General features: G+C 34.6%; 1 protein-coding gene across 1 annotated transcript in view; it reads left to right on the top strand.

Annotated features, from left to right (window-relative positions):
* The window catches only part of LOC121734628 (connectin-like), a 143,910-nt gene extending 117,517 nt beyond the window's left edge, over positions 1-26,393 (top strand). Inside the window, exons 2-3 of the mRNA XM_042125218.1 lie at positions 24,202-25,240; positions 25,890-26,393. Coding sequence (XP_041981152.1) covers positions 24,211-25,240; positions 25,890-26,332 — 1,473 coding nt within the window. The 5' untranslated portion in view covers positions 24,202-24,210 and the 3' untranslated portion in view covers positions 26,333-26,393. The remainder of the gene's footprint in view (positions 1-24,201; positions 25,241-25,889) is intronic.
* The last annotated feature ends 745 nt before the right edge of the window (positions 26,394-27,138 follow it).

The following is a 27,138-nucleotide window of genomic DNA, read 5'->3' as shown; positions in this document are numbered from 1 at the left end:
TGGGCGAAAAGCCCATAGATGGCCTCAAATTGTAGATAGATTAAAAAAATAAAAAACAGTTGACTTGATATTTCCTGCTACATTTGAGTTTGCCAAAACATGGATACCTCGGCAAATACTTTTGAAAATTAAATTGTCACCGTCGCGTCGCAGCGACTAATGTATTCTTATCAGCCGAGCACGTCACGGAGCCAAGGGTCGTTTGGATAAGCAAATTGGCAAAGAACGTCTCAATTTTACCCAATTTAGGTCGGATCAATCTTGTAAGCAGCTACTTTGAATTTCCGGAAATAATTTTTCTTTCCGAGGTAGGTAAAGAAGTATGTTACTTCAAAGTAATTGATTAAAATACAGATGGTTATAGTAGGGGAGGTCGCGCTCATTTTAAAAAGTAATTTCATACCGAGCGAAAATCGTAACAATAATACTATTCTATTAATACATAAGAGTTTTGATCGTCAGCTACTCCAGTATGGGTGGAATAAAAATTGAGAGTATCTCAAAGTTGTTGTTGGGAATCGTATTGAATTGACATTAAAAAGATCCCAATTCGCACCCAATAAAGCTTCATATCTAGATTGTACACGTTCAGGTTCGGTAGGTGTTATTTTAGTTTTAGTATATAACAACAGATGACGCTTTTAAAGTAAAATGTATATAATTCTTCTTCAAAAATATTGACTATCGAATTAATTACTTAAAATTGCTATGTGGGACAATTTAATGATTAATTCAAACGAAAATCGCCGTCAGCTGAATATTTGCAGCTGGAAATGTCGTCAACGCGACGCCTTAGGATACATTGAGCGCGAAATAGGGCTATATTGGTTATAACTTATATCGCTGGCTGACGGGCTTTCCACCCGCATATTAACGACTGACGGTGGTCTTTATTATTAAAAAGGTATCAACATTCACCTGTATAAATTTTGTACGGTATGAAATGACTTTATATTTTAACTTTTTTAACATAGTTCAGTAACGCGACTGACGTTGAATCCCCCGTCTGCGATACGGCTGACGGTGCATTTTTGGTTAAGCATGACCTCAATAATCATCCATAAAATTTTCATTCGGTATAAAATCACTTTTCGCAATTATTTTTTTTACAACTTTGAAATACTCTCAGTTAACATTCCACCACGGGTGCGGCGACTGACGCTGATTATGTTGATTGATAAATATTAAGCTACCGCTGGACAAAAATTTGGTCGGTATGAAATGACTTAGCAAACGATAGCACTACCTCCCCTACTATTAAGGTACGTAATTTGATTGGGTTACATAAAGTGTTGACGACTAATATTGATTTGACATAATCCGACCAAATAACGAAGTTACTATATCTTGCAATGATTTATAGTACTTTATAGTACCTTTTTGACAGAACCTTTTAATTTAATATTTTAGGTATTGAATTAAAAGGTACAGCTAGTGACTTTTTGATAACAAAATTATAGGTCTACCAGAATCAGATGGCAAAAAATTAAAAAAAAGAAATTGACGCTACCAATACTGGGGAAATTGGAGCAAAACGTTCGATCCTTTTTTTCCTTATAGCGGCTGATTCTGTGTGTGATACATACAAATGTAAAAAAATATCCAATAATTAAGGATATTTTTAAAAAATCTCCCATCCGCCATGAGATTTTATTTAAACGAAAGTTAGACTTGGGCTAACTTCTATTTCTGTAACGTGAATGAAAATATAAATAATTTCGTATACCATAAAAAAGATAATAAAGTCATGGTTTACACAAAAATCTTGTTTAAAATTCAAATTATATCATAATACATTTTTAATCTTGGATCATAAAGTATAAGCTGGTCTGTAATTTTACTCCCGATTGGACTAATGTCTCTCTCAACTCGGGCGCGTGATCTGAATAATTTTGATGCCTGAAGAAAATTTCTACCGCCATTGGAAGGTCGCGTTTTAGTCATTTCTCTTATTATTGACAAAGGATTTAAAATAAATACGCGTAAGGCTTACAGTGTTTTAGACTGTGATTTCGATTGTACCCAATAAATTAATAAATATTATAATAATATATAACTCCCACACGGGTTTCAGTGATGGTGGCCGGTTTCATTGAAACCAGGCCAGCTACGCAGGAGTAATTTTATAGTATCGAAGTGTGTGCGCAGTACACAAGAGCACTCTCTATTCCTTTACTCTCGTAACCCAGTGGGACGGAAGACCGACACGACCGGCGAGAGATCAGGCGCAGGATCGACTTTTTACATGCCCATCCAACGCATGGATCATCTTACTTGTCAGGCAATCAGGTGATCAGCCTGCATTGACCTAACCAAACTTGGAAATAACATGTTTCCAACGCGGGAATCGAACCCACGACCTCCGAGTCAAGAGCCGCGCTCTATACCACTAGACCACGGAGGCGTTTAAATGTTATATAGAAAATACAGGATACTATATTATATTTTTAAAACTTACTTAAAAAGATGAAAAATCAGATAAAATACATGTATATAATCAGTCAAAACCAGCACCAACCACTTGTCTTACTTTCAAAAGGGAAGCTCTAATTATAGTCCTCCAATATGGCCGACTTTATAGTTTACTAGCTGTCCCGGTGAACTTCGTGTCACTTTAAAACCTTCCCTGGACTTCTACAAATATTTTAAGACTAAAATCAGCCCAATCCGTTCAGCCCTTTGCGAGTTTTAGCGCGACTAACGCATTTAAAAATCCATTTTTATACATAAATAGATTTTATAACTGGATGACGCCCGCAACTCTGTTGCACCAAAATGCGTTTATCGTGGGATACCGTACTTCTGGGATGAAAAGTATCGTATGTCCTTTCCCGAAACTCAAAGTATCTCCATGCTAAATGTAAGTAATTTGCACAATATGTGACTTAGTAACAACATAAAAAGATAGAAAATAGAGCAAATGAGCAAAAAATTGATCGCTAATCTATACATATTCTATATATCTATACATCTATACATATAAATAAAATTGGAGTGTCTGTTTGTAATATTGAAATAACCGTTTTTACTACATACATAATATGAATCTACATACGATACATAGACCAAAACAACATTTTTTACAATTTTTGTCTGTCTGTCTGTCTGTTTGTTCCGGCTAATCTCTGAAACGGCTGGAGCTCTTTTGCCGGGACTTTTTTTGGTAGATAGCTGATGTAGTAAGATGTAACTTAGGCTACGTTTTAACCGACTTCCAAAAAGGAGGAGGTTATATTTTACTTTTTTCATATTTGTTAGCGGACTATCCATCTTTGTTATTATACTATGTTGCCGCGGACGAAGTCGCGGGCAACAGCTAGTAAAAACTATAAAAGAAAATAAGTTCACATTTTATTTTCATGCAAAAATATCTTCATTTCCATTTTATTGCTATTAAAAGGTATGATAATTTCGTGCCGCTTTACATTGAACTTAAGCTCATTAAAATAATGAAAATGAATGAAATAATCCTGTAGTGGATGATTTAATTATCACTCTTCAAATTGAACGAGTGAGGTGACTGCGAAACTCCTGATTAAAACGGCACGCTTCCAATACCTAATTAATTTAATCATCAAAGTTAATTTTTAACGTCATTAAAGTAACTTTGCGGGATGGTAATTAACTTAGAGGATGGAAATTTAGTTTATACTCACTATGCACCAGATTTAAAATAAAAGAAAATGAACATTATTCGAAATATGTATTTAATTATATTTTTAATAATTATTACAACGATAGCCAAAATAAAAACCTTTGCTGAGCGAGTTGATATTTCATCAACAAAAAAAAAACAATAAATTATGTTAAACTTTAATTTGAGAAAAGTATGCCGGACTTCGACACATCAACCTTACTTCAAACTGATGTCAGAAAAAAATTATTGAAAACATGGACGTAAAAAAAATACGGACGTAACCTTCTCTAATCACGAGTGAAGCCTAGTTATGGCCGCCCGTGTAGGACGTGTGCGTGATTTGAGGGTTGCCATATAAATCATAAATTTTTAAAATTTCCCTACTTTTTTTTGTAAACTCAGACAAGTTAAATGTTATTTTTTATACTTAAACATATTTTTATGTTTTTTTTTGCTTCAGAAATGTAAGCGGTTGTTAAAGATGTCATAATGAAAATATAATTTTTATGACACTATAGATAGAAAAAAAAATCACATGTTACGTACAGAGAAGTATATTATTTACGTAACATTACAAGTAATAATGATTATGTATAAACATTTACAATAATAAAATTATTACTAGCTATTTGACCGAGATTTTCTAAAAATAATTCCTAGCTAGATAGATTTATCGCCCCCAAAACCTATATACGAAAAGATATAAGATACTTAGGTCCCGTAACCCGTTTCATCAAGCAATCAAGCAATGTTAAATAAATAATGGCTTGTTAAATCAGTTAACGGCCTGTTAGAGCTATTGAGAGTTCTAGAATATATATAGATATAGATATATAGAAGATATTTTTAGCAAATCAAACGTTACAGACACCGCGACACTACTACTAGGAAAAATGACAGATTTTTGAGTGACAAGCCTATACATACGAATTATACTCTTTTACTAGCTGTCACCCGCGACTTCGTCCGCGTCAAAAAAATGTGATAAGCTATTGATAACAAAGAATGATCATTATGAACATGATATCTAATTTGGACCATAAATATCTTATGCAACAAAAAAATAATTTTGAAAATCGGTCCACAAACGGCGGTGTAAAATATATAGGTAAAACATAAAAAAGTAAAACATATCCTACTCCTTTTTGGAAGTCGGTTAAAAAGTAGCCTAAGTTACTCCTTATTACTTCAGCTATCTGCCAATAAAAGTCCTGTCAAAATCGGTCCAGCCATTTCGGAGAGTAGCCGGAACAAACAGACAGACATACAGACAGACAAAAATTCTAAAAATTGTTATTTTGGTGTATTTTCCGTCTAAACATTTATATGCATGTAGTAAATAACTGTAATTTCAATATTACAAGCAGACACTCCAATTTTATTTATATGTATAGATTTATGGTTGAAGTCTGTTGACAACAAGTTGACAAATTGAAAATAGATTATTGTTTTTTTTTTTTATTTAATTTTAGATACTATTAGACAATGCTTAAACGGCCAGTCTGAGATCTGCTGAGCCCCAGAGACAAGAATTGAAAAAACTATGATGAAGTCAATATTTTTTACAAAATATAGGTAGTAGTCCTAATGTCGTTGCAAGTTAGGTCGAATTTCGTTGGGCGATCTCTAGTTATACAAACAATTTAAACACGTAGGATTTTGAAATAAGAGGCTCAACGGAAAGCACACGGAAGAACAATAAAATAGACATAACCCATAAAAATAGTAATGGCACATACAAACGTCAATTTTATAGATCACCATAAAATTGGTAGTATTGTTATTATGACGCTTATAGTCGGAGCTATCTGAAAATTTTCAGGTTTATTCGATGTTTGTATTGGCGTCCACACACGCTAAGGTATACCTGTACATGTATAACTTTTGACAGCACAAAGTAAATGGCCAACTGTTTCACTTTATTGCACGTATATTATATGACGTCTCTACTTATTGGCTCATAAATGGACTAATAGCAGATATTATGGATGAGTAGAAATGCATAATAATATTATTCGACTATGATTTCTCACTGGGGGGCTGTAGTCTACATCCTCCACCGAAGTTCCGGTGACTAGCCGGCCCGGAGGACACTGAAAAAGAGTTAGGGGCAGTGGTTGTTTTCTCTTAGGCTTAGCAATGTTTTTAGTGACATGGTTATTTGTCTGTTTTGGTTTGCTCTTGTTGTTAGGATGTGGAGTTCTCACACCTGGAGAAGACTGGGGGAGGTCTACGCCAAAGAGGCGACTTCCACATCTTAGGTTTAAGGAATTACTAATAAGATATTGGTAAACTAATATTACTATTATTATTAAAATTATAATTGAAAAATCTTTAAAATTAACAAGTTAAAATGTTTAAAGCAATTGTTGTGATACCAATAATAATGATTTAAGAAAATATATATTAATGTGTAATTCTAATAAAATTATTAATGTAGCAACATTCTAATATAATTATAATAATTAATAATGTAGCAATATTCCTGTATGGTGGTAGAATAAAGGCTATTTTTATTTTATTTTATTTTATATGATTTCCCACGGTTCACGTCGATTGTGCATACCTTATGGTTTCTCAATTATTGTGGCCATCATTTGGGTTCTTAATTTGCAATCATTGTGAACATTATAGTTTCATTGAACAACTTAGATAGGCTTTTAGATGAGTTAGTCTTAAATCTAGAAATTTTCGATTATGCCACAGGAGCCTGTAAGGGCGCAAAAATCTTCAAGGTTAAAAATATTCTCTTCAAATCCCTCGGTGTACTTGCACAGTTTAATCTGTATAGGTCCGTCATAGCATGTACAGACGCTATAACACATTATTCTTATGCACCATTCGTTTCCTCGTAACATATCGGTGCAGTTTCAAATCAACTTTCGCAATTTAAAAACAATTCTAGATCAATGGCACAGTATTTTAAATTTCATTGTCCGTAAGTAACTTGATACGGTTTATTCTGCGGTATTGTTTTTATGTCTATTGTATTTTTATTACAATGCGCGAGTATTTTTAGATGAACATTAGCTTGGAATGTGATATTGTTGTTTCGTAAAGGTGCGTCCACATATTTTGTACCATTTGGGCGATCAGATCTCCGTCGCGTATCATCGAAGCGTGTCAAAATGATACGCGTATCATGATACGCCCCGATCGCTATTAACCGCGTATCTGATACGTGTCGTATCAAATACACACGTGATCGGCAGAATGATCTAATAGATATAAACGATGATACGCGACAGAGATCTGATCGCGCAAATGATACAAATGTGGACGAAGCCTTACATGGTTTTATTTTTTAATAGCAATACTTTTGCTATCTGTTACTGTAGAATTTATTTGCCTAATATATATATTTTTAATTTATTCCCCATTTTTTAAGTCGATGACCAAAGAATTACCGTAAAGGGTAAAGTATTTTCCCCAGTCTGCCCCACATTATTTGAACCCAAGCTTAATCAACTGCGGTATGACTCGAAGACAGTTACGGCCAGCGTAATTACTTGAAAATGCACAGCATTTTAGTTTCAAAGGTTGGTGACCTCTTTTCTTCCAGAATTTTCGTTTAAAACAATTTGTTAGTAATTATACGAGTAACTACAGGAATTCAGCTATTTAAATGTTATAGAGCTGTAATTGAGTTTTGATCCCTTTTGAATTATATCTAAACGCTAGTTTTTATTAGAGTTCCGTACCCAAAGGTTTATACGTGGGAGAGCCATGCTTCGGCACGAATGGGCCGGCTCGAACGGAGAAATACCACGTTCTCACAGAAAACCGGCGTGAAACAGCGCTTGCGCTGTGTTTCGCCGAGTGAGTTTACCGGAGACCCAATCCCCTAACCTATTCCCTTCCCCTCTCTACCTTCCCCTATTCCCTTCCCTTCCCTCCCGTATTACCCCATTTCCCTCTTAAAAGGCCGGCAACGCACTTGCAGCTCTTCTGATGCTGCGAGTGTCCATGGGCAACGGATGTTGCTTTCCATCAGGTGACCCGTTTGCTCGTTTGCCCCCTTATTTCATAAAAAAAGGGTAAAAACAGGACCCTATTACTAAGACTTCGTTGTCTGTCCATTTGTCCGCCTGTCCGTCTGTCTATCTGTCTGTCTCCAGGCTGTAACTTAAGAACGGCAATAGCTAGAGAGTTGAAATTTTCACAGGTTTCTATTGCCGCTATAACAACAAATACTAAAAACAAAATAAAATGAATATTTAAGGAGGGCTCCCTTAAATATTCATTTTGTTTTTATACCCATAAAACGACCGTGATTTTTTTGGCCTTTTTTGCTCTATATCAAAAATGGCAACAGGTAGGTAGGTACTTGAATTTTTCTCAAAGTCCTTAGTTATAATTATGTGTACTTTAATATTTAATTTTAATACTTTAACAAAATAAATAGGTAATTAATGCCTAATTTTGCTCTATAATGGTACGGAATCTTCCGTGCGCAAGTCCGACTCGTACTTGGCCGATTATTTTGTATTACTTAATTTTTGTTAAGTATTCCTATTGAGTCAACTTCATACACCCATTTTTTGGTCCAAATTGTAATCAGGTTATGATATCGAGATAATTCCTTTACTCATATTATGAAAGAAAATTGAAAGTAGCTTACTTATCAGAAATGGGGGTTATAGTACAAAGTTTTACAGATCGTAAACTGCCAGAATCTAGCAGGCAAAATCGGTAAACTATAAAACACAGTTTATGTAGAAGCATAACAAATTGGAAAATAATCTGCACGGAAACATCTTGCAAACTTCAATGAGGTAGCTCGGGCGCTGAAACTTTTTATTGCCACCTGTTGGGTGTGACGTTCTGAACGCTATTGAATTTCATAACAATGGACACTTGCATTTTAAAACGTGACGAAACTGACTAATTGAAACTTTTGATTTTTAAAACGTGACGAAACTGACTAATTGAAACTTTGATTTTTAAAACGTGACAAACTGGAATAATTGGGGGTGTTGACCTTTGGAAATGTTTTCTATTTGAGTACAAGTGTGCCTTTGTAAGCTACAATTATTATTTTCTTACTACGAAAAAATCTTGTTCTTTTTTCGTATATCCATAAATTCGTATACCTATCCAATATCCATAAAAGAAAATGATGAAAAATAACATGTCCTAAAAACCAATTAATTTTTATTGATCATACTTTTTCTTCTTCTTAACCCCAAAGAAGATACTTATATTATTATTTTATACTAATATAATTATTATAATAATTAAGAAAGTTTGTCTGTCTGTCTGTAACCTCTTCAAGCCCAAATTGCTGAAGCGATTTTGCTGAAATTTGGTATAGACATACCTTGATTCCCGGGAAATAACATAGGATACTTTTTATCCCGGAAAAACGTATGGTTGCGGCGCGACAAACTAACTTTGGCGCAAGAAGTTGCAGGCGTCATCTAGTAGCACATATTTTCATGATCAAAAACGACCTATTATGTAACTAAATCGTTTAAACGAGGGTTCTATACCTCTGATTTCCTTTACTGGGCTTACAGAATGCTTCAGTCTGATTGCACTTGATTACAGGCTAACCTGCTTTCCGCTACGTCACATTTCGGAATCAAATTGGAAAATTCGTGGACTGCCGCAAATGTAACATATTCGGAATTGATTTGATTAACGAATTATCTGAATTCTCCGCGGTTTTGGTGGATATAACACGCTTTGGGGTTTGATGTAAACAAGGAATTATAAATTGTCATTACAATGCTGTGTTCAGAAGCTCAAAGTATTGTAACATAATACTAGTATGAGACGCAAACATTTTTCAATAGTCTTCTTTTTATCTTTGCAAAGTCTCTCAAAAATGGGTCCAGCCTGCCTATCATACGCCCACGAGATATCTCACTCTACATGTTTTCTTGATGTTTGATGGTCTGTCTCTTCATCTCTATTGACCCTAGCATGACAAACATTTTTTCTCGCGTCAATTTATCATCGAAATAACACATTTTATAGACTTTTGTCGAGATTTTGACATTATGAGACGAGCAGTTTTTAATTATCTTGAGAGTGAGATATCTCGTTGGTGTTTGCTAGGCAGGCAGGAGTTTTGAATCCCCATGTTAAAGCTTATAAATAATGTCTTAGTATATTATTCTATAGCTAGCTGTAGTTTGTATATTTTATAACTTTAGGTTAGCCTCGTATTTTATATTTGGGTTTTTATATCGGGTTAACGGATTGCCTGATGGGTTACCATCGCCGTTGGCCATCCTCAGTACTGGAGAAGTTTTTTAAAAGAGAACACGCTTTGATCTTGAAATTTTTGCAGTTTAAAAGGGCCTGGAAACTGTACTAGTATCGATATCATACCTAAACGTGCCCTTCAATACTATTGTGACATACTCATAGGATTTTCTTAATTTGCCCCCCTCCATATAGAATCCTGGCTACGCCCATGAACGTGGTTAACGTCAAACAGTAATCTCACCATATTTGTTGTAATCAAGTTTACCTACCACATTTACAATGTAATTCATATTGTACAAACTTCTAACCGCTTTCAAACTTTATTGCTCTGTCAACAGAGTCGCGGCGTGCATTTTGTATGGAACTACAATAATGGGTGCTTACAACGTTGCGATGTTTTACCAAAACTGTTTGGCACAGGTTTGGTTTATTATGACTAAACCTGGCTTAACCGACAACCATGTACACGTTGGTCTTTGGTAATTCTACATCCATACTAATATTATAAATGCGAAATTGTGCTTGTCTATGTGTTACTTCCTCACGCTCAAACAGTTGATTTTTTTTAATGAAATAAGGGAGCAAATGAGCAAACGGGTCACCTGATGGGAAGCAACTTCCGTCGCCCATGACACTCGCAGCATCAGAAGAGCTGCAGGTGCTGGCCTTTTAAGAGGGAATAGGGTAATAGGGGAGGGTAGGGATGGGAAGGGAAGGGAATAGGGGAGGGTAGGGATGGGAAGGGAAGGGAATAGGGGAGGGTAGGGAAGGGAAAAGGGGAAGGGATTGGGCCTCCGGTAAACCTATTTCCCTCGGCGAAACACAGCGTAAGCTCTGTTTCACGCTGGTTTTCTGTGAGCCTGTGGTATTTTCCGGTCGAGCCGGCCCATTCTTGTTAAATACATGGCTCTTCCACGTCTAAAATGGAATTACATTTGGCGATTTGGCAATGGAATTTTGGCGAAAATATTATGACCTTGCGGGCGCCGGGCGTTGTTTAAAATTTTCATATTTCTGAAATTCCAAGAATCGGGTGATTCGCGGGTAGCAATGTAAATTATGAAGAATGAAGATGTTATTTAGTTAACGTACTGAACGTATTATGATTTGTGTATGAGCTTTACAGCTATATCGTTGCTGTAGCAGAGTGAATATTTTTATAATGACGTATTAAACATAATACATATTGTGAGTAAATTAAAAAAAAAGTAGTCATAATTACATAATATGTAAAATCGAGGAAATTGATTCCTAGGCAGTTGATAGACCAACGTCATTTGGTCAGATCATGTCAATTCAATGTTATTCGTGATCTGTCGGCTGGGTTTGACGTAACGCGACCAAACTACGTAGATCCCCCATCTGCCTAGGAATCAACTTCTTGATAGTACATTATAATTTTTAATGACTTGATTATGGGTATACCGCGGTCACATAATATTCGGTATACCGTAAACCGCGTCACAATAACACAAAATATTTTTTTCTGCATTGGCATAAAAAAGAATGCAGTATTAATGCAAACCATCTTTTTTACGAGACGTAAAGGATATGTGGAAAAATACATAATGTAACATACGACATCAGCGTTTTCCGTCTGTTTTTGAGCACCAAAGTGAATTTAAATAAAATAAATGCGCTTTATAAAATACGCCAGAAAATGTCGCCCAGTTAAACGTATTGAAAGAAAAGCGAGGAACAAAGAGATTTTCAGTTACTTTTTCCCGTAAAATGGGACTTGTTAGACATGAGAAAAAACTTATTAGCAAGTTCTTTAATTCATTTCCGTTTTAACGAACTTTTCCAGGAAGTAGCCTTTGACAAAGAGTGTAGTTAAATATCGTTTGTTTACATGTTCAAGGCGGTAAAAATTAGAACATTTTGCTATTATAATATTTTACATTGAATATGGCTTCAATCTAAAGGGCCCCACACATTAACAATTCGCCAGCATTCCGTCGCCTGGCAGTTAATCGGAAAAGACCACTTCCTCTAATGATTTTGTAGATTTTGTATCGACGGTTAATGACTGTCAGGCAGCTTGCCGATCAGAGCCTGCAGGCGGACTTTTAATGTGTGGGACCGTTTAAAGTCCTCGTGAACTTGAGGCCGGTTGACTCGACCGGTCAAATCGCAAAGCCGACCTTACCGGACTTGTCTTATTCATTCCCATTTCCCGTGTTTGCACCAGTCAGATCGGCCCGCAATCAGTTTAACCGGATCGGCCTTCCCGTATATGAAGGCTTTAAGGCTCTTTTACTATCGTATCAGAATGAGACCCCAAAGAAGCATAACTTTATTCCTAGGTCAAAATTAGTTTGACCACTCATAAACGTAGCCATAACTCACAATAGCATAAGTTGAACTCCAAAAGTACTGTCGTAGCAAAAATATTTTTTCGCCCAGTTTTATACACCTCAATATTAGTCCCCATAAGCGTTCCCTGGGCTCATAAAAGAAAAGAGGGTTCAAAATTTACGGGATGTAGTGTAGTGCCTTATCAGGGGGCATCTATTTAAATCAGGTGACGCTGTTAGCGAAAATGTTCGTACCCTAAACGATATTTTGGGGAGAGATTATTAATTTTCGGAAAGGTTCTGCTTCAAAAATTCCTCGTGAATTATTCTGCTATTTTAATCCAATATTTATAATACAACATCGATCAAGTATGCATCTTTTAACAGCAAAAAACTGTAGTCTAAGTTATAACAGTTTATTTTATCTGCTAAATACTATAAATTCGAAAATGACTTTGTTACCTCTTCAAGTTATTTTATGACGCATATTTTTGTTGCGAAAAAATTTCTGGGCAACGGAGTTAGGGGCATCATTTAAGACGCTCCTCCTACGGAGATGCCGTAATTTACCGTTTTTAGAGTCTTATTAACTCAAAACTTTGAAAGCTACAAAATTATAATAAAAATACAGCAATCATCTTCAGCATATTATGAACATTCCTTTCTCATGATATCAGCTTCCAATTTATTAAAATTCAAGCATAGATTCAGTATCTCCCTAGTATTTACAAATTACGTTTATTTAAAACACACGCCAATAGATCGACAATTGCATTAACTACATAATATTTGCGGTTTGAACTTTTTTAGGTCAATTTTGAAGTAAGATAATTAAAAAAAAATAAGATTTTGGTGCGATCTCAACATCGCGGCAAAATATGTATGGTCAAGGTCGTGTGCTCGGTTTGCTCGGGGGATGGCCTTAAGCCATACTAATATTCCCGGGGAAGGACATAGAATACGTTTTATCCCGGAAAATTTACGATTCTATAAAACGAATTTTGGCGCAAGGTATTTGCGGACGTCATTTAATGTAATATTAAACATATTATGAATAATAATTATAATTTTATGATACAAAAATGTTTTAACGTCATAGCAATCTAAATTCGTATAGTGTACTCTGCTCTTACGAGCATTTAATAAGATTTAGACTACTCCACAGACCAATACCGGGAAGCGCGACCCAATTGAAAATTGCATCCAAGAATCGATATCTATAATATCAGCTTGTTCGAATATTACTCTAGGTTGGTAGAAGTCCCCTGGAATTTTGCTGACAAATTTTATTATTCAGACGAATATTTTAAGGGACTAAGGGCCTGTTTCACCACAATAAGTGCCTAATATATAGGCTATTCACTACTTAACTTGACCGGGAAAGTATGGAGAATCTGTCAATATATTATGACACTTGTAAGATTCAACAGCATTTACATTTCAAGCTTTTACTAGATGACGCCCGCAACTACGTTGCGTCAAAATTCGTTAATCTCGCGGTAACCGTACATTTTTCCGGAATAAAAGTATCCTAAGTCCTTTCCCTGGACTCAAAGTAACTCCAAATTGAATTTCAATAAACGATTCAGCGGCATGGACGTGGAGAGGTAACACATACAGACAGACACACTTTCACATTTATAACATTAATATGTAGTATTCTAATAATATCTATGGACGCTTGACACCACGTCAGTCTGGCCCCGTGGTAAGTACCTGAAGGACTTGTGTTACGGGTACCAGACAACGGAAATATATTTAATACTTTTATACTATACATACATTTAAGATTTTATTATATGATACACAAATTTAATACACATCCATGACCCAGGAACTTAGAAAACTTTTTGTTCCGTCGGCGGGATTCGAACCCGCGACCCCCGGCTTGAGCTACCAACAGCCCACTTATGAGCCACAGAGGTCGTCAAGTCATATTCTTGACACAGTGTTTTATCAGTGACAATATTTCCGACTTTTCCAAATTCGGATATCTCATTTGAAATGCATGGCTACGCCGCAATCGTTGCAATGTGAATTGACCCTAAGCTCCTTTGTGTGTTTGCAATGTTTATCATCCAAATGTGTTGGCGCTAAACGTTCAGCATTAGGACGCAATGCGCCTGAATGCATGTATGAAGTATCACGCGTGGAATTAGAATGGATTAATGTTTTAACGTTCGGACAATTTCCGAATTCCTGCTGGCGCAAACGAGCGATTTAGTCGGGAGCAACTAAAATTTTGGAACGAAGTTCCTTATCGTGCGTTCGGCGTAAAGGAGGCTAGACAGAACGATATTTGACCTTGTAACTTTTTTATTAGTACCTGCATAGTAGGGGCAGATGGCGTTGATAGTATTACTGTACGTCAACTAGATGGCGTTTTTTTGAGAATAAACAGCGAGCGTCAATAGGTGGCGTTTTTTAATAAATTTTTTGAGTGTATATGTAATTATGTATACAGGTTTTTTGAACATAAGAAATAACTTCGTTCCATTCGGGTGTCCCTTGACACCGCTCAAGTTTCTTTACGAGTTATCGTGACTTAGGGCCGGTTTCTGAGGTTTTTAAAGGAGCCCACCAAAATCGTTGATGATTGGTTAACGTGTCGTAAGCGCAAGTCTTACATGTAGGTGCATACTGGTATCTACATACAAGACTTGGGCTCACGTACCTACCTATATACATAAGAATAAGAATAAGAATCATTTATTTGCAGAAAGTACCGTTACAAAAGATGTTACAATAATTATACAGGATTCCAGTCTTTCTACCTAATAACTATAGGCATGCAAAATTTATAGTAATCAGTAATCACTAATCACACATATAAATTTGGATAAAATTGTATTATCATTGTATACTTAGTCAATTAAAAAAGTAATATTTAAAAACAGAATATTATAGTTTAAATAAGAATCATAAAGAAAATATAATACATTTCATTCAAACATTTCATTAAAATTGTCAATTGGTATTTGGTAGTCATTATGATCAATATACATATACATATTACATAGCATAAAATATTATAAGTCAATCATTAAATTTTATTTGCATTCATTTCATTCAATTCAATATTATATTACATGTCATACGTTAAAATAATTTTTAAAATTTTCAAATGTAGTTACAACCAACAGTCATATTAATATTTGATTTTAATTAAATTAAATTAAGTAATACTTAATTATTGATTTTTATCATTCAGATAGTCTAATAAATTATAATAACATTTTTCTATCAGAAACTTTTTCAATTGTTTTTTAAATATTTTAAGATTCATTGCTTTTAGGTCTTTTGGTAATTTATTATAAATCGCAGGAGCCATATGGAGGATGAGGAGATACACAAAATCAGGACTTTGTACTGGTCAATATTCCACTGCCATCGAATGCCCATTCACGCCAATAGGATATGTATATTGATATTATTAACCTGAGGATGATTTTATCGACACCAGTTGTGTAAAACATTAAAATTGTAACAAAATATATCCAGTATCCACACCGGAATATTATCACTTAACGTAAGGGACATTTTGGCGAAAATTAGTTATATAATATAATATAGTGGAATAAGTGCATGAAACGTGTATATTATTTATTACTGTATTAATATTAAATTAATGAGTATTTGTAGTTACTGTTCGTCGATGTTTCAAGAATATCATGAAATCTCTGCAGCAGTGGCTCTTGGCGATCGTATGTGGCCGGTTTGCACCAACCTTCTAGGAAAATTTGCGATTCGGTATTAAGCTAATGGTCTGTTTTCGGATTTACAAAGCGCAACTTTGTTGACATTTTTGATGAAAACTTTTCTAATAAATTATTGTTGTGACTTATTGCGAATTTTGCGATGAGTGATGCTTATTGTGTCAAAGTTGTTTTTCGTATTTTGGAGTTTATATTTAAAGTATGTACCCGTTACTTTTATTCTTTGATGTATAGCTCCAAACCAAAAAAAAAAAGAAACAGATATTAAAAAAAATTGATTGAAAGAATTAGAAAAAAAATGATAGGTTTTAAAAACCTCAATATGATCTTTGAAGATAGAAGACCCCACATGCATAGGTTAGATATTTTTTTGTTTCAGTTATGCCTATGGGGACCCCTGAAATTTTTAGTATTTTTTTTTTCTATTTTTGTATCAAAATCTTAATGCGGTTCACAGACTACATCTACTTACCAAGTTTCAATAGTATAGCTCTTATAGTTTCGGAGAAAAGTGGCTGTGACATACCGACGGACAGATAGACAGACAGACAGACATGATGAATCTATAAGGGTTCAGTTATTCCCATTTGGCTACGGAACTCTAAAAACGAAAAAGAAATATAGGGGAAAAAAATTCTCACCTACCACCTTAGTGGTCTACTTTCCCTCTGTTTTACTAATTTTCGATCAGGTCTAGTATCCTCACGTCAGTTTACCCATCACTTACCCATCTCAATAAAACACAACGCCGCTTTAGCACTTTTCATTTAAAAAGTCTTCCACCATGCGTTTCTCGCGTAACTTTCTGCCGCGCACTGTAAAACTCTGGAACGAACTGTCACCTTGACCTGCAAACCTTCGAGAAGAGAGCGTATTCCCTTTTAAAAGGCCGGCAACGCACCTGCAGCTCTTCTGATCTTGCGAGTGTCCATGGGCGACGGTAGTTGCTTTCCATCAGGTGACCCGTTTGCTCGTTTGTCATCTTATTTCATAAAAAATAAAATAATAATAATAATAAAAAAGATTTTCAAAGACCATAAGAAAATGAAGTAGGACGTTATATTTTATCTTGAAGTAGAGTTATGTAAAATCTATTATTCTATTTTATCTCTAGATACCCAACTAGCAATTAAGCTATGTAATAACGAAAGATTTCGCGATCAAGTCTGGGGAATTAATTTCAGAAGGCTGATCTTCAGCTATCCAAGACTCGCGAAAAACAAAAGTTTTTAATAAAAGATCCTTATTCCTTATTAACCTTAAAGCTGCTGGTGTCTTAAATTGGATTTTTTGTTAAGAAATTACATCATTTCGTAATTTATTGGCAAAATATTGCTTATAAACAAGAAAATGAACCTTTTCTTATGTACTTACAAGCTGCAAAAACTTTTGTAGTACAGAAATTTAAAAAAAAATTTAGGCTTTATGAATGGGCTTGAAATTAATAACAAATCAATGCATACTATAATATTATAAAGTACATGGATATTATATTATTTTATTAAATGGAATCCATTGAATTGAGTTTGGCAAGCAGCAGTTTTTCAATGCGGTATCTCATTAATTAATTTTATAGTCAGTAAAAAAATAGCTAGAAAAATAAAGTTTCAAAACGAATGATAACACGAAGTCGAGGATAGTAAGATAACGTTACATATACACAAAATTATACAAATATCACGATACTATTATACAAAATTACACAAAATCTGTCGAGTATTTTCTTTGTTCAATATTGAAATCGAGTCTCAAATCCGATTTCCGTCCGCCATTACGTCGGAAGTGACGTAGCAGGTTCTCCACCATTAACGTCTAAGTATCTGTTTATGCAAAGGTTTACAACGCAACATCGCTAAGCGCCTCGATGACAATTCATCTTCACGGTGTTTTCAGCTGTTGCTGTATAATAAATGTGTTTTGTTAAGGCTTTTACGTCCTTTGTCTCCGTCCTTTCCTCCTAAACGCTTTTTGACAACGGATATCGTCGTTGTCAGCCCGTATTTTATACGGCCACGGTCCGTGGTGGACAAGCAAAAGGATATGATAATATTATTACTCTTATATTACAACTCACACACCAATCATGATAAACCCTAAGACGTTTTATATATTTTTTATAGTCAAGTTTAGTCGAAACTGGAAAGACTTTGTTTTCGAAGAATATTATAGTGACCAAGACATCCCGCGAGCGCGGAAATAATCAACTTTCATTATTGAAGAGGCATTTTGACAGCATTATTCGTATTTATGGGACCATCTTATCTACTTTACTTCTAAGTTTCATTATGATGTAGAATCTAAATGTTGGCCATTGCAATATCGTTGTGCAGACATTAGTTTTCCTATTTTCATTACCGCGACTCAAATCATTGCAAATATCATTAATATCGCATAAGAGGTAGACATATAATAGACACATCACACATAGTCGCATTTATAAAATTCGTAAGAATTGCTAATGGTATACCGATAATCCTCAACAAGCATAATTAAATTATACGATACGAAATAGAATTTTCCGAAACAAATATTTGCAAAGATTCATTTGCTTGCGAGTTACGGTTGATATTGTAATTATTTGTTTATCCCGAGATATCATGTCTACGAATGCAACTTATTTGCAAGCGTTATAATATTGCTTCAATTAATTATATGGTTATATTGAATTGAACAATTCTTTCACTTAAGTACCTACGCTTCTTTAACCCTGAAAATATTTGTTAGTTAACAATTAAACCATTGATAGAGACATACTTTTTGCAGCAGGATCTAAAACGCAAACTAAATTTAAGCAGTGGTAATAGTTGAAAATAATACAAAAACATAAGTGAACAAAAAATAGAACATTGACATTAAAAAAAATCGCCTATCAGGCTTGTCAGGCATATTGTTCCTAAAAATGTCAGCACAAAATAAAATATTGACATAATTATATGAATTGATTTTTATGAGGCTTTTCGCAATCCATATTTTGGCTAAAGCAAACAAGCGGAATTGGGTTAAAACAAGGGTCATTGAAAACCAATCACGATACTGATGTAAGCCTAAAAAATGTTGATGGAATATTTTTTTACATGTTAATAAAATGAAAACTCCATTACCTGTTACAGGTCTATGAGGCCCATTTCGAAATAAATTAACGTTCCCTTCGGCTATTCTGTATGCCACCCACTTTACCTTTCCATTTAAATCTCGTGACTCGCCAGAATTCACCTGACGTTGGAATATACAGTCGTAATTTCGTATAATACGCCTAGTTGATTGACCATTTCAAATCGAAAATACTATTCTGAAGCGTAGTATCAAAATGCGAGGGAAGCAAATCATTTCATAGATGTTTTTCCTGTCATGCGGATAACACGCGCGCGGCCAGGAGCATGTTGAAACCTGCATGCTGACCAGATCCGTGCGCGGGCGATAACACGCATGACAGGAAAATCGCCCTAATTATCGAAACTGTGGTCTAAACACATCATGCCAAAGTTACGCGGCCGAAGTTCGGCATGATTACGTCAGCAATGTCAAACGCATACAATATAACGCGACGTATATTTTATGCGCTGGCATTGTGTCATCGTTATAGTCCAATTAGTATAGTAAATTCACCTCGGAATTCGAGATACCCATCTGTAAGTCTGTAAATAGTTGTCTCAAAACCTACATAATATGGTAGGGTGTGCGCAACTATTAAATTTCAAGGTTTTTGACCGGTTGTATGTTGGTGAAACGGTTCACCGTATGAAATAATTTTTTGAACAAAAGTTGTAGAGAATTTTGTATTCTACATTATGGTAATAAATATAAATAGCAAAAAAAGCCCATAGGAAATATTGACAGAATAAGTGCAAAAAACCGATCTTTGTGACATTTTGACCTTGAAATTTAATAGATGCGCACACCCTACCATATGTAGGTTTTGAGATAACATTTAGGGTGCCAATATACACATACTATTTACAGACTTACAGGTGTGTATCTCTAATTCCGAGGATCCTACCTAATTTATGCCTAATTTGACTGGACCAGTAATTTAAAATACATAATATATTATGACCAGAGTAGACAGAGTGATATGACGTTGTTAGTAGTATCAAAGAAGATGCTTCATAGGCAGATATCAGACCTAGGTAATTTGGTCACGTTATGTTAAACCTAGCCGACAGGTCTAGACTAACAATGAATAATTGATCCTGTCATCTGCCTATGAATCAATTTATTCGAAGATACATTGTATACCTAGGTATACAATAATTATAATATCAGTATTATATCGGGTAAATATTTTGATGCTCTTATCACCTGCGTATTCCTAGTGATGAATCTGACACGGGTTATAAATATTAATCTGTCCCTGATTGGCAGCTCCTTGACTTGACTTGAACTGGGTTAGTTTGGAAGTTAATTACGGGACCATTTCGAAGTTAAATAGTTGGTCGATACGCAAATTGTGCGCTCCGTATTAATTGAGTCGTCGAACTGAGTCGCCGAACTGACGCAATCTTTCCGAGTTGTCGTTTACCTTAATGATCGGATAGGGAAACGATTTACATTGAAGATAGGCAATTACAAGTTTCCAGTCGATTTCGGATAAATAAAAGCAAAAACACGATAAACACTTTGATGTGAGTAAAATTGTATGTACAGAAGAAATTGTAGATTTTCTGCTCTACTAATTTTATTCAATCGAATAAAAGAATATCCGTTTATGTTGATAATAAAAAAAAATGTTTCTAGATCAGTCAGTCACAGAACAGTCTTCCACCGTGCGTTTTCACGTAACTTCCTGCCACGCACTGTAATAATTTGGAATGACACCAGTTGCTGTATTTCTGGACCAATACGACCTGCAAACCTTCAAGAAGAGAACGTATTCCCTCTTAAAAGGCCGGCAACTCATCTTCCGATCTTCTGGTGTTGCGAGTGTCCATGGGCGACCCGTTTTCATTAGGTGACCCGTTTGCTCGTTTGCCCCCCGCTTACTTTATAAAAAAAGATAAAGACAGAGGCAATAGTCACACAGATTATGATAGAGATGGACCTTGAACTCAGCTTGGACGTACCACGGCATCTTTGCGCGTCGATCCTATCACCGCGCGACGCTATTTGCTCCGCTCACCGCGCAATTCGAGACACCAACCTAAAAGCGTTTAGATTCCTAAATGACGGCTAAACTTGAAACTACCTCTAACCACCTCCAACTACTCGTATAACATAAAGTTTTGATAACAAGCATCTCGAGCAGGAGAGCGGGTTTATATTTTAAACGAGATGAACTAAATTTTTCGTCATTGTGAAATATTTTTATTTAAGATGCTCCGTAAGGAGATGCCGTAATTTATCGTTTTTAGAGCCTTATGATGATTTGGTAGCTTTCAAATTATAACAAAAATACAGCAATAATCTTTAGTATAATATAAACATTCCTTTCATAGTTTTTGATTTTCTATTTTTGTTTATTATACTCATGATATCAGCTTCCAAAGTAATACCGATTTATTTAAATTCAAGCATACATTCGGTATCTCTCCTAGTATTTACAAATTACGATTATTTGAAACACTCACCATAGATCGACAATTTCATTAACTACATACTGGACGTTTGAATGTTTTTTAGGTCAATTTTGAACTAAGATCAGTAAAATTATTATTTTTAACAAAAAATTAAAACTGACTTCCAAGGTAAAAACAATAATAACATCCTTATAATATGAACTAAAAAGTATTAATTAATATTTTTTTCTATCTAATAGTGCCTTTATCCGAATTCGGCTAAACCTTAACTATTTCTGTACTCAATCTTCATTATTTTGAAGTCGGTACCAGATAGCTGAATCTTTAGTTCTCTGACAGAATATTTGAAACTTTTGGAACTGGCAACGACTTCAAAATTATGAAGATTGAGTACAGAAATAGTTGAGGTTTAGCCGAAAAACAACTCCTAAACCCGTAAACTTGTATCTATAAGGAATCCGGAGTTCTCTTAGTATCTTCGGAACCATAGTATACCTTGGTGCAAAATCTTGCGTTTTGGTAGCATATGCTTAGGATGCTTCTCATAAAACCAAAATCACCATATGTTTCCATTTCAATTCAATTCAATTTCAATTCAAGTCAATTTTGAAAATCGGTTCACAAACGTCGGAGTAGTGGTGGAACATACAAAAATAAAAAAAATAAAAATATCCACAGCCGAATATAATATAACCTCCTCGTTTTTTGGAAGTCGGTTAAAAATAAGGTTTTGGCGTAATGTCAGCAACGCGGTAAATGTATGGCCAAGGTAGTTTGCTCAGGGGATGGCCTTAATGCCAAATGTAAAATTTGGAGGAAAATTTCGCTTAAATATTTGCAAAGTAAGCCTAATTAGGACTTTTGTCCCCGTATAACTTCGTAATTTCATTTTTCGACTTCATCATCATTACAAAGTATTGAAAGAAAAAAATTCCAAGTAAGGGCCGGGACAAATAAACGCGATACGATGTCGTGTCTTAACACGATGCGGCGTCGTTTCACGGTGCGACGTCGCGTCGTGGGAATCTACGACGAGCATCGTAAAAAACTACGTCGCGAGTCGCGACATCGTAAAGTGCCACGATACACGGCACGACGTCGTCGATACAATGCAGGGTGACTTGTCGCAGTACTTAAAAAGGCGTATGTTTTTTTGCTATTCCCGTAAATAATGGAATTTAAATATTATCCATACCAATATTATAAATGCGAAAGTGTGTCTGTATGTCCGTATGTATGTCTGTTACCGCTCCACGCTCCAACCGCTGAATCGATTTTGCTGAAATTTGGCATGGAGATACTGTGAGCCCTGGCAAAGGACATAGGATACTTTTTATTCCGGAAAAATGAACGGTTCTCGCGCAACAAACGAATTTTTGCGCAACGGAGTTGCGGGCGTCATCTAGTATAATCATATTCCTTTAAATTATATTATTTCATCATCAAAACGTTATTCAGTAATAATATCTGTATATAAAAACAATTTCAAAGTTTCTCATAACATTCACGGCACTATTCATCCCCATTCCTAAATGGAATACTTGCAATTCTTTCCCCGACCGAAATTAATGTTCCCTTAAAAATTTAACTATTAATTGCTTTCATTTACCTTAAAAGAACAATTAACACGAAAAACGTTTCTTATTTAAGAGAAGTGATTTATTTCGGAGCATAATGAGATTGGAGAATGGTCCATCGGACTTGTTTAATTTATATTAGGTCCCGCATTGATAATTCTACTCAGGTCTTAGGCTCGTTTCAAGCCGTTCATTATTTGATTATTTTGATGTATTTCTTATAGATTCTTCGGTTGTATCTTTTCTTATGTTTCAATTGTTGTTAAATTTTTTATGAAATCTCCATATAATCATCATTCTTAATACTAATAGAAAGATCCATAGTATATAGAGGTAACGTAATAACATTTTAAACTTTCGCGTTGCATTATAATTTAAAACTTTTTAATCGGGACTTAACGCACGACGATGAAACGTTGAGAAAAAGTATGTACTCGTAGTAGCATTACTACTTAAATAAGTCGCGTTAAGTTTCAAATTACAGACGTAATGTTTGTCTACGTCTATTAAGTTTCTTTTCTAACATACCCGACAAGAACAATAGTTATTATACTGTATTACTATAACATTAGTACATTGTCTAAAGATTAATAGTATCAAGGTTTATCTATATATTATATCATATTATACTTTACAACACTACACATAACATTAGTAAATTACAGTCAAGTTATGGCGATATTTAATAGTTCTATTGGAAAATTAAAAGCTAAAGTTTTAATTGAAAATCCCGGCGAAAATGATGGCAATAATTTTGCCTTTAATGGAAAACTATTCGCCGGAGCAAAAATACAAAGTAGCTTAGTTGGCAATACCTATTAGCACAATCCGCAGCGCCGGGAGGTACCTTAGGGAGTTATTTAAGTCCGGTCACGAATTGGTTTGCATATTTTTGTCGCCAATTCGTAATGAAGTTACACAATGTACTGCTATGAATAAACTTATAGCTCATTAATTTATTTTTCGTGCAATTTATAGTCTCGGAATTGAAATTTATTCGGAGCTTATTTGCCCATTTATTATGTTTCTGCTACGTTTCAATTTTATAATATTCTTTAATGCTAAAAGTAGGTCAATAGAGAATAAATCGTTTTAATTTTAATTTAAAAATGTTTATGATATCAATTTTGTTTTGATTCACAATTATGCGAAAAGACCAGTAAACGATCGTAAGCAAGTAAAAAAAGTAAGACCATTCATGATACATAATTGTTTGATTTCTAATGTTATTTTCTTTTGTTACAGGTAGAAGGTATGCGGGCTCAAAAGATACCCGCTGCCTTGCTACTGTTGCTAGTTGCAATAGACTCCCTGCACGCCAACCGGAGGAAGCAAAAAGAGAAAATAATCCAAACGACAACTAATATATGCGACATTAGCGACAGAGATTCCAAAGTCCATTGCTACTGTGAAAACAGTCCAGAAATAAATGAGGCAATTAAAACGGAATGCTGGGTATTTAACGGAGGTATAGACAAGACGGATCCTTTATGGCCGAGTTTTACTTCGCAGTCCAACATAGAAATTCTGGCTTTTAATGTGCGGGCCGATGGCGGACTCAGTTTCGTGCCAACCAAAGTACTCAGGTATTTGAGGAAGCTGAAAATTTTTAGCATAAAATACAGCTCCATTCTAAAGATAGAGAGCGAAACGTTCGTTAACTTGACGTCAGTGCAAGAGATGACATTAACGAAGAACCAGATAGTTGTGCTGAATAAATATGCATTTTATAATTTACCTAACCTAACAACGCTGACTTTGGACGAGAACAGAATAAAAAAGCTCGAGACAGATACGTTCTACGGGCTGCCGGCGTTGCAGAAATTATTTCTAACGAGTAACAATATAAGCAAAATCGAGGAGGGAGCGTTCCGGCATCTAGTTAATTTGCTAGAATTAGAGTTGGATAGAAATAATATAAGCGAATTGAACAAGGAGTCTTTTAATGGACTAGCTAACCTAAAACGCTTAGATTTAAGAAGAAATAAGATAGCTATATTGAATTCTTTTACGTTTATCGAGTTGTGGAACCTTCAAGAGTTATTATTAGATTATAACGAGATATACATATTAGCACAGAGGACGTTCGATGGACTATCGCAATTGAAAAAACTGAGCTTAAGTCATAATAAGTTGGTAACTTTAGCGGATGGATTATTCGAAGGAGTACGAGGATTGTCAGCGGTAGATCTAAGACACAACAAGTTAAAACGATTCACTATTGATAATTTACGACCGATTTACGACAATTTGAAGCTACAAAAGAGCTACATTTATTTAGAAGGCAAGTTTACTTTTATGTTAAAAGATTATTTGCAAGCCTATTGGAACATATAGTATTATTAATTAAATATATGTAACCTATATTCAAGGCACATAAACGATTATGAAAATATAATATGAAAATATGCCTTCGTTAAACTAAATGCGATATCATTCGCTTCAAATAAATTACTTATCATGAAAATAAAAAGTAATGAAAATTTTCGTACTGTGAAGACTTGCTTATTTCGGCCGTATGTAAAATTCATACCATTTAATGCAGGCTCGGAACACGGAACAATGACCCACAAAGCGATGGCAAACTTTTGTTAAACATTTCGTGTATTTACTACTTTTAATTAATGATTGCAAACTCTTGAACCACGAAACCAACGGCCATTCATTTTTACCTGTACCTTTTGTATTTGTATTTTCAATTCAAGGTATTAAAATGAGAGTTTAATTTTAAAATTGAAACAAAATGTATTTCACAAAACTTTTCCTTCATTCTATTTAAATGTTTAAAAATATTTGTATGATTATTTTCCGTACTAATCTCACAAAATCATCACGAGAAAATTTTAATCTCATTAAATAAGAGACTTTACTAAATCAATTAGTCTCGAGCCTTTAGTCCAATCAAAGATTAATTAAAGCACCGATTGTTACAGGGAACGATTTCGACTGCGACTGTCATTTGGCGTGGATGCACAAACTCCGGCACGAGGCGAACAGCATAAAAGTGAGGACATCTTTAGAAAATTTCGTTTGCAAGCTCAGCAAAGACAGTAATTTCCATCAAGGTTACTTTGAACCCGCCAAAAACGCCGAGAAGGAGAATATCATAAATGAACTCGACGAGGACGATTTTAATGAGGAGGACGAGACGTATATTGAGGAACCGAAGAAAGTTAGAAGTGATAATGAGAGGACATTGTTGCAAATACCCGTGGAGCTCCTACCGTGCCCTGCTGAAGTCAAAAGTGTCACGGACAAGACATATACGTACCCCTCACAGAACGAAGCTAAAGATTACAGGAATCTCATACAATCTAGCGCTGTGGGAAACGTGGGAGATGTAATACTCATTGTACTATTAAGTTTTGTAGTTTAAGATATAAATATAGTTTTGTTGTTAGGATAAATTGTTATTTTTTAATAATAAATGTATAAGATAGAATAATATTTGTTGCACTCTCTATGATCATATGTTCTGTTTATCTTTCGTTTGAAATCAAATTATTCGTGTTTGTATTGTTTCTAAAAAAATTTATTGAGTCTAGAGAAATGGTAAAATTTATTTACATCAACATTTATTTAAAAATGTACATATTACATCTTAAACTTGTAAAGAAATGTGATATAATTGTAAGGTATAGATATTTGTTTATTGAAATCAATTTTTCTAAAGGATGTGAGATTATTTCATCATTTCGATCGATCTAGTTATTGTTGCAAGGAATATCTATGTATATACCTATGTGTAATTCCCGATATTGTGTATTGTAAATATAAACAAGAAGGTCATACTAGTACCTATTGTTTCTTTACAAACTGTATTCATTTTTTATGGTAAAATAATTTTAAAATACTAGCTCCTTTGTTTTATTTACCTCACTTGTTTTTCTTTAAAATACAAAAGAATCTGTATTGTAATTACTTAACTTAGAAATCTCCGTATATTCTCTTTTAAATATAATGGTATACATTTACAAGACAATAATTACTGAAACACATGGAAATTATTTAACTTTGAACATTATAAAAATATATAAAACACTGTCTTAAAATATTCACATAATGGCTCAGAATAATTATAAAGTTTATGATGTTAAGTTTTTGTAATATTATCATAATAATATCAACAATTATAATTTTATTACTAGTATAAGAATATTATGCCGATAGGAAGGAGAGAAA

This window comes from Aricia agestis, chromosome 16 (genome assembly GCF_905147365.1).
Source record: "Aricia agestis chromosome 16, ilAriAges1.1, whole genome shotgun sequence".
NCBI classification, from domain to species: domain Eukaryota; kingdom Metazoa; phylum Arthropoda; class Insecta; order Lepidoptera; family Lycaenidae; genus Aricia; species Aricia agestis.
The sequence above is the reverse complement of the archived record's forward strand: the minus strand, read 5'-3'. Positions and strand labels throughout refer to the sequence as shown.